General features: G+C 31.8%; 1 protein-coding gene across 1 annotated transcript in view; it reads left to right on the plus strand.

Moving 5' to 3' along the window:
- The window catches only part of LOC105622945 (rho guanine nucleotide exchange factor 11), a 343,184-nt gene that overhangs the window by 237,605 nt on the left and 93,359 nt on the right, over positions 1 to 12,220 (plus strand). The window contains exon 17 of the mRNA XM_012204353.1: positions 5,190 to 5,461. Within this exon, the coding sequence (XP_012059743.1) occupies positions 5,190 to 5,461 (272 nt within the window). The remainder of the gene's footprint in view (positions 1 to 5,189; positions 5,462 to 12,220) is intronic.

Here is a 12,220-nt window from a genome sequence, read left to right on the forward strand (position 1 = left end):
TATATATATATATATATATATATATATATATATATATATAGATAGATAGATAGATAGATAGATAGATAGATAGATAGATAGATAGATAGATAGATAGATAGATAGATATAGATACTGATAAGAAATTAACATATATATACAATATATCTATAATAGACAAATCCATTAATTTACTGCAAGCAAAGGCTACAATATCACATATTTCAATCTATAATTAATATATCAACATAAATTTTTATTTTTAAGTTTTTTAATATGTGTAGATAACGATAAGAGACTTCATTATGGATATAAAATAGCTAAGTTTTGGCCACTTTTTCGGATTATATTTCACTGTGCATTCCGCCGAAAATGAAATCAGCGTTCAGAGCTCTTCGCTGAAGCCTTCTTATTTTTTCATGGAGCGAAGTTTCGCTGACGAAGTTACTCTCACTACCGTGAATAAAAAATCGTTGAACAGACAAAAAATTGATCAATCAAAAAATGCTTTGAAGTATCAATGAAGGCCAATCAAGTAGACCAGTGCTTGCAAAGATTTGCACATTTCGGGCTGATTCCTGCAAGTGACCCCACCACCGCTCGAGACTCGACAGCCGAGCTGCCGAGCGCTTACGTGACACTCTGACTCAGGAGCGTTTCTATACCAGAAATATACTGGAAGCGCATCTTCCGCCAAATTATTATTGAAACATATTTTTTATTAAATATTTTATTTCTATTAACATAAAAATTTCTAATTATTGTTAATTTATAATATATATCGCTCATAGTTAGTTGGACAGTATTTTTGAACAGAACTTCGAGCGAAGTTTTGCTCGCTACGTATTTTCACACGAATCGAGTAGGAGTGGGGAATCTTCAGCAGCGAAGCTTTGTTGCATGATTATACTTTTAATATCACTCAACTCGATGAAATTCCTCGATGGAAACTTAGTTATTTTGAGAGCATGGCCAGAGTAGCGATCATGTAATTTTTTTCTTTAGAGCGGGAACGTGAAAAGTGAAAATTTTTATTTATGTATGTGTATATATATATATATATATATGTATATATATATATATGTATGTATGTATGTATGTATATATATACGTGACAAAAAATTTTCACTTTTCCCATTCCCGCCCTAAAGAAAAAGTTAGATGAACGCTCTGACTCGGATTTTCTACAATAGGTAAAAAGATACTTTAAACTATACTAATCTATGGCCGTATTCATTGTCAATTCTTATATTCAAGTCTTAAATACAGACTTAAGATGTTATGAACTAATCAAAAGGCCATAACATCTTAATCTTTTTACAATAAGCTGTTAATCCAGATCTACAATAAGTATATATTTAAGTCTTAAACCATAAAAAATTACATCATCGAAGAGAGCATCAATTTCTTATGGTTTAAGGCTTAAAAACTTTTTGTGAATTTAGGCTAAGACATCTTATCCCTCAATACACATACTTCAAAAAAGTCCCTATCTACCCACATCCGGGTATATGTATCCTCACTATTTTCTTTTGTATCTCAGATTGTAGTGCATCGATTTTAACTAATTTTTTTTTCAATTTATCATTTCAAGACTGAAAAAAAAAAGAATTTTTTAGTTAGAAAATCTAAAATGTCATAGCACAAAAGATATTTTGCAATAAATGAAAAGGAATCGGGAAAAAAACGTGAAAAAAAAACAAATTTTTTTTTTTCAAAAATAAATGAAACAAGATTTTATTAGTGATGAATGAACAGCTAATGAATTAAATTTTAAGAAACTATAAGCGTTTTTGTGATTCTAAAAACGATATTTTTTTTACAAAGTGAAAATGAATGATTTTTCAGTATTATGGGAACTAATCATAAACCGAAAATTTTTAAATTTTGATAGAAATAAATAAAAAAAAGTGATCCTATTGTTCTTCTAAAGTAAATATTAACAATTTACTATTATATTTAGTATTTGCTACATTTACCGCGGGAGTTATTAATGAGGAAGAAAAAGAAAAAGAAATCTGTTTCTGATATTAAGATCAAAATCATAAATATGATTTAACACAATAAAATTGATTTAAATCATTTTTATGATGAGCATTCATGATTGAAATCATAAATAATCCAATTAATCATTTCTATTTACATTTCAACTTTTTAAATCCGGATTTTCTGATGTTGTATTCACAAGGGATTAGGGTAACTCCACGCATTTTACACCGTACAATTACGTAGCTAATGGCGCATTAGAAAGTTGCCAAAGGGAATTGTAGAGATAGTACATAAGTTTTCTCCCTCAGCCTCAGCACCGCTGCTCAAAGCGTGTTCGAATGTCTGAACTATGAAAATTGGGTGGGATTACGCTAATCCTTTGTGTATACTGAGAATTAAGACAGTCTTAAAATAAGAACAATCTATGAATAGCGATCTATGACTGTAGCATGTGATGAGACCCGCGAAATCGCGTGATGAAATCATGTGATGAGATTACGCCAATGAATATCTTAGTGAAAAAAAATTGCAGTGCTAACCTAACTTAATCTTACCTGCGATTTAAGAAAAACTTAACTTAAGACATAAGATTTAAACAGTAAGGAAATCAACATATTGGATTCAGCTCATGTTATATGACAATGTAGAACGGTAAGTTCACTCAGTCATAATGATATTAATAGTCATCCATCGCGCATAACAGTTCTACACTAACAACAAGGTGCATCAATCAGTTTCCTCTTCAAATATTACAGTCTATGGAAGCTAAACAACTTTGCTCTTATAGGTGCTCACGTACAACTGACATCATAGCAATCATTTAGCAGTCAGATCAAAGATGCCGACACAGAGTGAGTTCATTATTTTTACGTATATTATAGTATACGTAAGAATGTCTTACGGTCTGTATTGTGATTGACTTACTGCTTAAATCTTATGTCTTAAGTTTTCCTATATATCATGGACTTTAATGGACCATATCTCTTGGTCCTGCATACATATCGCAGCAATGCTTGCCATAAGGCGAAATTTGACATAGTAGCTATTCAATTTATCGTTATGGTAAAGGTATACAATACCAATCAATCAAATTTTGACAAAAATACTCAATTAATGCATTTTCGCGTAAAAATAAATCTGTCTCGTGAACCGAGATATTAGATAATAATTAAAGTCGACAACTATTCACGTTAGGAGATCTGTTATAACCATAAAATACTGCGAAATTCTCTACTTCAAAAACAAATTCTCTGCTTCTCGCAAGACTTGGGACCTCGACTAGGATTCTCCAACATTCTGATTTCGAAGATTATGCGTTTCCCTGAAAATTTTTCTTATAATTTTTATACGAATTGGAACATTTTTCAGAAATATTCAGAAAGTTCACATTCTTCTCTTAGAATTTTTCATACATGTGAATTTTGAAATATTCTGAGATTTCTTATCTTATAATTTAAAAAAATATTTAAAAATTTTTTTAGATTTTATAACATTTGAGATTTATAACATCATTAGATTTATAACATTAGATTTACAACATTAGATTTATAACATCAGAAATTATAAAAAAACTTAGAAAAAATCTTAGAAATCTTACGATATTTTATAATTAACATATATGGAAATTCTGAGAAAAGATGTAGAGTTTCTGAGAAATGTTTCAATTCGTATAAAAAATGAGAACGTTATAAAATTATATAAAAATTATATAAAAATTCTAAAATATTATATGAAAAATTCAGGGGAAAATTTTCACCAAGGTTGATCTACAATTTATTAGATTTGTATGTTATCTAGAGTATCTCCTTCTCCTTTCTTGATACCGAGTTATTGAGATTGATGAGAAAGCATTCGGTCGCTTAAAACAAGTGATCAAAGCAAAAAGGACGAATTCTCTCACTGTCTCGTTAATTTTCCATGTGCCGAAAGCTGCTGAAGAGAAAGATAGACTTTTGTTTGCTGTCTCGTTCATTGCGCACGAGTTAGCTAAACGCGATATTAATGGAGGAGGGACAGAAGTTCTTGTGATGTTCGAGGGCTAAAATCCCATTATTTGCACTGTTCAGGAGTGGCTGCTGATACAAAAAAGAAACTAAATTAACATCATTCGGAATATATTCTTAATTTATTATATTTCTATTCTTGTTTCAATTAAAGATTGCGTTTAAAGTCCGACAGTAAAAGGTCCGCAGTTTGTAGGCTTGGAAAATTTATTTAAAAATATTAGACTAAAATCCAGTTTTATATAAGGCGCTTTTTCAAATTATAATTTATTTTGTTGTGTATGTAGGTTTGATAATTTGTCATATTTCATCCGATCATTTCATTCATCACATTTCAATTCGACATGTTTCAACTAATCTTACATTATAAACATATTGAATTCTTTTCACAAAATATAATTTTGTTTGCCGATATTACTACAAAAATTTATCATACAAGACAAATAAATACGATTATGAATTTATTTTGATATTTGACACATGGTATCATTGACACATGTAATGTCTCACTATTGAATTATATTTCCGGTGATATGATCCGGTCAATATTATCTATATAATGCATAAACAGATTCTATAGGCGCAGGAACAATTTCTTAAAAATATTGTATATTTGTACGATAATCTTAGTTGTTAAGAGGGCTCTCATGATAATATTCCTTTACCTTCCTTATATCATTCCTTATATCATTATGAATGTGTGAAATATTAGTTTTATAATTTGGGAACTTTGATTGATACTAATTTAAAGATATTGTAGCCTCAATATTTTCATATTAGGATTTTTGTTTTAGACTATTGCAAAAAATGCGGTTTTAAGAGAAAATCCGATAATTTTGAAACATGGGGCTGCGTTTGGTTTTGCCGCTTTAGCGTTTATAATCATCATTCTATCTTTATCGTTAATTAGACATAAAAAGGATAGAATCACTGAAAATCACTTGAAATCGAACGCAGTAAAAGTATTAAGGTCATCACAAACAAAATGAATTTATATATTTTATTACTTACTAACTGTAAGGGCCATTACACACATATGGTAAGCTACATAACCGTAGCATAAGGCTGCTGAACCAATAAGCATCTAACATAAAGGTGCTGTTGATTTAAATAAGGTACACATCGATTTATAAACCTTATGCTATGGTAATTTTATGTGTAATGGTCCTTACAGTTAGTAAATAATAAAATATATAAATTGCTAACAATTGACTGTAGAGTTGGTTCTAGTGATTGTGAACCGTCCGGTATATTTCCTGGGAACTCGGCTGGTAGTTCATCGAATAGCAGCCTTTCAACAAGGAGTCTGGATAGTCCTAGTACCAGTTTGGAACAGGTACACCCAACCTCATCAGCGGCAAACGCGTCAACTTCGTGGGACAGCGATGTCGATGTTGAAGCTGATCCGCCGGATTGGAGTCAGGCTGTTACCGAAGACGTTCTCGCTCAGCTCAGCAACTCTGAGAAAAAAAGACAAGATGTTATTAATGGTGAGTAATTAATTTGCTGTAGTTCCTAAGAATTACATTGGTGATTCTACAGTAAAAAATTGATAAATTGCTTACTATTTTATACTTCTACAACAAGAAATTAAAAAGTAAATTAAAAATAGAGAATTTATTTGATTTCAATGAAAGAACAAAATCATTTTTATTATATGCACACTATAAAAAGAATCTGATTGGATTAATTGAAATCTTGTAGATTTAACTAATACGTCTGTTCAAAAACGAACAAATCAGAATGCTTTTTAGCATTACCGATGAGTATGAGTAATTTCTCGAGAGTAATTCCCCTTAAATCTATCAGAATTTGTCGTCGATCGAATAAATTTTTTTCGTAAACTATACCTGTAGAATTTTTTTTGATCAAATAATGTCTTCTCATTAATTATGAATGTATTCTGTTTCATGCATAATTTATTCATGCATTATTTATCCTTATATTTTGTGAATATAAACAAGAATAAATGATATATTATGCACATTATACGTAAAATGGAATGCATCCATAATTTATATGCTATAAGTTTACTTACAAAGCAATACAAAAATCCAACAATAACCTTCAAAGCATATATATTTAATTACATTAGCAAAGAAGAGAAAACATTCTTCCGTCAACCACATTATATGTGGTTGATCATTTCATTATATCACTTCATTCTATTTTTCCTTTTTCTTAAACTTTTTTTCGATTTTCGATCTATTTATAATCAGGCAAATCATAGTATCACGATTTATTTTTAGTTGATCCAACTAATCTAGTAATCGTTCCACTTCACTACAAGATACTGCAAAAACACGCATGACACAAAATAATTTAAACAATTCATCTTTGCCTTTGCCCGACTTACACAATAGTATTATAGAATCGCTAGGGTATGTTGAAGTTAATCATAATTCTGATAATATTCTGATATGTCTAGTGAATATAACTATGGGAATTTTGTAAATTGAACAAAAAAATTTTTAACAAATTCTTTTATATGTATACTACCTTGATCAAAAGTTCCCGGAATTCATTCAGAAAATTCAAAATACAAGTTTTATTCATCAAAAGTGATATTCTCCCCTTCAAAGTACTCCCCATCGACTGCAACACCCTTATGCCAGCGCTTGATCCAGCTCTCGAAACATTTCTGGAACTCTATTGTCGGTATAACCATCAGAGTCGTCTTTGATTATCTCCTTTCGGCTGTTAAAACGCGTTCCCTGTAATGGTTTTTTGACTCGATCGAACAGAAAAAAATCGCAGGGAGCCATATCAGGTGAATTCGATGGCTGTTGGATGGTATTCGTTTCTTGGTCAAAAATCACGGATAATGATGGCACTGTGCGACAGTGCGTTATCATGGTGCAAAATCCACGAGTTGTTTGCCCACAAATCCTTTCTTTTTTGGCGAACTGCTTCACGCAAACGTCTCATAACACCCAAATAATACTCCTTATTAACTGTCTGACCTTCTGGCAAAAATTCGTGATGTACAATACCGTTGTAATCCATGAAAACCGTGAGCATCGCTTTTTTGATTGAAAACGACGAAGTTTTTTTTGGTCTTGGCTCATTTGAAACTTTCCATTCACTCGCCTGATGTCTGGATTGCGTGTCGTACTCATAAACCCATGTCTCATCTCTAGTAATGATGCGTTTAATGAATGTTTGGTCGGATTTAGTCTTGGAAATCATATCTTTGGCGATGACAACGCGATTCCTTTTTTGCATGAAATTCAGTTCCTTCGGGACCAATTTTGCAGCAACACGGCGCAAACCCAAACCATTAACTACAATGTCCTGAATGGATCCATAAGCAATGTTTAAATCCTTTGCTCTCTGATAGTTAATTTGCGGTTATTGATCAACATTTCTCTCACTTTATTGATGTTTTCGTCAGTTTTCGATGTCGACAGCACTGCGTTCGTCATCATCGACGGACTCATGACCACTTTTGAAGCGTTCACCACTCATAAACGACTGTTTTCTTTAGAATATCACTGCCGAAACAGTTTCCCAACATTTCCAAGGTTTTCACATCATTGAATCCACTTTTAACGCAAAATTTAACTCGTTGTTGCAAATTCAACTCCATTTTTAAAACTGTAAAAAATCGAAAACGTGCAGAAGTAGATGTACTCAAGACGCGTAACTTTTACAAATGTCAAGCTATGGTGATAAAATTTGATGGGAATGTCAATGATAGATGTGGCAACCTAACCAAAAAAACAGAACTCAAATCAGCTGACTCAGAGCATCACCTGGTGGTAATTCCGGGAACTTTTTGATCAAGGTGGTATACAGGATGTTTCAAAATTCGTGCCCGCGAAGTACAAGACGTGATACTTTATGCTAAAGACAATTTTTTTCTTTTGCAGAATTGCATCTGACGAATAATTTTTGTAGGAGAGCAGATTGAAGTTAACGAGTATGCGCTTTGATCTATGTGGTGTTCAGGATCGACACGCACTTCTCGTTTACTTATATCTAATCCTTGGCTAGTACTCATAAGTAATATTTTAAGATACAGCTTTGTTATGATTAGTTTAAGTTTGTATTTAACTGCTTAAGTTTGTATTTAAGGCGGCAGTCTTAAATTATAATAAGAATTAACTATGAATATTGGACCATGATCTTCTTCTGTATTGTAAAAAAATGAAAAGATAGCAGAATAAATATTGTTTTCATTTTTTACGTAATAATAAATAAATTAATAAAAGAATTGTTATTGGGAGTACAAATTACTTCGGTCCATTTTTTGTGCATTTATTTGCAAAACAAAATGAATGAACAGATCAATTAAAGTATTCCAATTAAAGTATCCATCGCTGCCTACTACTTTTTCCCATCTCTCAGGCAATTTTCGAATTCCATCTCGAAAAAATGACTTTGAAGGCGATCCAATTTTGGAGCCAATTTTCGATTTCTGCAAAAGAAGTGAATCGGTGACTTGCCAAATCGTGCTGCATCCTTCGGAACAACTAGTAATCAGAAGGAGCAATGTCCGGAGAATACGGCGATAAAACATCCCATTTGAGTGTTTCCAAATATTTTTTTAGCGACATGAGCGTTGTCATGAAGAAGAATAACTTTATCATATCTTTGCTCCTATTCCGGCCGTTTTTCTCGCACGGTTCAAACGAATCAATTGTAGCTGATATCGAGCGCCCATAATCGCCAAGTTTCAGCAGCTCATAGTAAACAAGACTCTTTTGATCTTACCAGAGCATAATCTTCGAACCATGAATGTTCGGCCGTAGTGTTGATGTTGAGGTCGATGGCAACGATTGACCGGGCTTAGTGTAGTATTTTTTCTTCTTGGGATTGTCGTAGAATATCCACTTCTCATCTCCAGTCACAATCCGATGCAAAATACTTTTTCTCTGTTGTCTTTGAATCAGCTGTTTGCAAGTGAAAAATCGTTTCACTTGCGAACAGCTTTCAACGTCTCTCGGTTCATAAGGTACAATTTCCTAGTTTTTGAATCATGGCTCTCAATCATACAGAAACGGCTTGTTGAGTTATCCCCAATGATTCTACAAACTCCTCTTGCGTTTAACTCTGATCTTCTTCGAGTAATGCCTCTAATTCTTTGTCTTCGAATTTTTTTGGCTGTCCAGAGCGAGGCTTGTCAACGCTGAAATCTCCATCCTTGAAACGTCGAAACCATTCCTTACATGATTTATCAGTTGGAGCAGTGTCATCATAAATTTCGACAAGCATTCGGTGGGCTTCAGCCGCACTTTTCTTCCAATTAAAGCAGAAAATCAAAATCTCCCGCAAATACTACTTGATTAACACAAAATTCGATATTTCAAACACAGTAAAAATCAAGGTTTTTATGAAACTCAAAGCGATATAAACTGAATATTATTAGCAAAACCTCTCTGAAACCACCAAAATCAGCTGTCTATCAGCTGTCTATGGTCACTATGACCCATTCATAACAGCTGAAGCCATCTTTAGGGAAACGGACCGAACTAATTTGTACTTCTAATAATTTCGTAGATCTATCTGAAAGTAAAGATAAAAATGTACCATAAATAATAATATGCTGAGTGAGTTTTTCTGAACGTTCTTTCAAATATTGCACAATTGTGTATGGCAGTTAAATAATATCACTGTTTTAAAAATATGTGATAAATTTAAAGATATCGATACAATTACTCAGATTTTAGATAATTATATAAGTATTATAACATTTTGAAAATTAATAATTTTGAACAAGTCTTTTATATGTATTGATTTTATATGTATGTATGAATTAATTCTCTCTTTATTTCTGCAATAAAAAATAAAGATCATATGCAATTTTGCAATATTTAAAAGAATAGAACGTTCACACACAACAAAGTTTATCAAGTATATTATTATTTACATTTGTCTTTACTTTCTGATAGATCTACAAAATTAGACAAGTCTTTTATTTATGTTTTTATTATTACATAAAAAAAATGAAAGCAATTCTACTACTACGCATACGGGTCACTCTCCGATGACGTTGACTTTGACATATGATATCAAGGTCATCATCCTGAGTGACTTGCAACAAATTTTAGCCGTCGCTCGTTATTCATTAAAAAGTTCTTAATAAAAAAAAGTTTGAAAAAAAAACATCTTATTTCTGCTATGTATAATAAAAACTATTTTGTACCTTGTTTAAGGACAGGGTCGGCAGTTTATCTCACCTATGGATGGAATTTTTGACTGACGAAAAGAGGGGGGAGACAGTAGAAAATGATGCCCTTATTTTTTATTTGTTATTTATTTTATGCTTTTTTGTTGCCGATCTTTTTTTTACAATTGCGAATTGCAAAGCTCTGTCTAACAGCCGGTAAGGGATCATTGGCCGTAATCGTATATCGTAATTTGTAAGAATTGATTAATCACATTCGAGTATTTTTCTCTTATTCAATTGTAAGAGAGGAATGCCCGATTGTGATTAGTCAAATCTTATCTACAGATAACGGTATATTGCATGGTTATGACTAGTATAAATGATCCCTACACTATGCGCGCAGTTGTACTATCATCATAAATATCAGTCGGCATCCGCGCACATTTTAAAAAGTTCACAGTTGATTTTTAATCCAATTCTTGGATTTCTTTGTTGTGGACTAAGCTAAATTTTTGGTGTAGAGTGTTCCACGATTGCACATTATAATTACCAGATAAGGGGGAGATCTTCACTTTGCATGGAAAGTCGTGCGCTCCTTCGCAAAGGGGGAGGGAGATGATATGAAATTCGTTTCGCGTGGAAAATCGCGCGCTCCTCGGTGGGGGGGTGATGGGGGTGGACCTCTACACGTGGAAAGCCATTACGTAGGCAAGAAAGGATATGGAATAGTTTTTAATATTATATGTAATAGAAATAAAGCGTTATTCAAACTTTTTTGTTAATAATTTTTTAATGAATAATAAACGACAGCTAAAATCTATCAAAGGTCACTCATGATGACCTTGACAATACATTTCAAGAAGAAATGATCCATATCTCTGCATAATTAGTAATCATAACTCGTATTAGTCTTATCTTATTAGTCTTATCGTATTATCTTAAAATATATTACTCATGAATACTAGCCAAGGATTAGGTATAAGTGAATAAGTAGCGCGCGTCGGCTTTGAGCTACATAGATCAGAGCGCTTACTCGTTAACTTCAATCTGTTCTCCTGCAAAAAATTATTTCTCAGATGCAATTTGCAATGCATTTTGCAAAAAAAAAATTGTTTCTTTTAGTACAAAATATCACGTCTTGTACTTCGCGGGCACGAATTTTGAGAAACATTGAATATATATACAAGGTGTCCCACAATTTTTGGCAAAACCCATTTGTGTAGATAGAGCGGACTAAACTGAATCGAAAAGTATCATGTTGCAATTTTCGAAAATGTTAATCAGATATTAATTTAGAAATAGCCAAATTCGTCCGGCCTATCGCCGAGCGAGTGGCAAAATAAGACCGCTCAGTGAGACACGCGTTTGATTTATAAGAATTTTCTTTTTTAAAGAAATTTTGCATGATGAGTGAAAATACGAATTTGCGTCTATTCTGTGACTGTTATGACAGAGAACTGTCAAATTGCTGTATATATTCGATGTCTCATTTGAATTTTATATTATAAATAGCATGCAAAAATCTGCTTAAACATATTCATTTAAATTAAAAAGATCTTATTGGAATTCGATTCGATTTAGGCTACTCTTCTCTATCAGATTGGAGAAGAAGTCTTTTTACAAGTTGATAAAAAGATTTTTTTAGCAACTTATATATTTTATTTTACAAAATTGGCAAAATTACACTACTTAATAGAGCAATGTTTCAGCTTTAAAAATCTATATTTTTAATTGCGATACGATGATTTTTAACAGAATTATGATCAATAAAGTCATAATATTCCTTTTTATTATAATCCGCTAGTAACTCAGGAAAAAAAATCGTTAAGAACATTAAAAAAAATAATTTTATAGCTTCAAGCTTTCATGATAGATAATCAAAAAATTTGTTTTTTTTTTGACACGCTATACAATGACCTACAAAGTGAAAAGTAATTTTTTAATTTTTTTTAGCTTGTAGTTTTCTATATTTAAAAATTACAAATATTGATGGGAAAGATCTTTTTATCAATTTGTAAAGGTTTTTCCCTAATACAATATATATATATATATATATATATATATATATATATATAATAATATATATATATTATACTTACCGTACGGTGTCTTACTATAATAAGTATTGTCGTTCGTC

This window comes from Atta cephalotes (assembly GCF_000143395.1).
Source record: "Atta cephalotes unplaced genomic scaffold scaffold00050, whole genome shotgun sequence".
In the NCBI taxonomy this organism is placed as follows: Eukaryota; Metazoa; Arthropoda; class Insecta; order Hymenoptera; family Formicidae; genus Atta; species Atta cephalotes.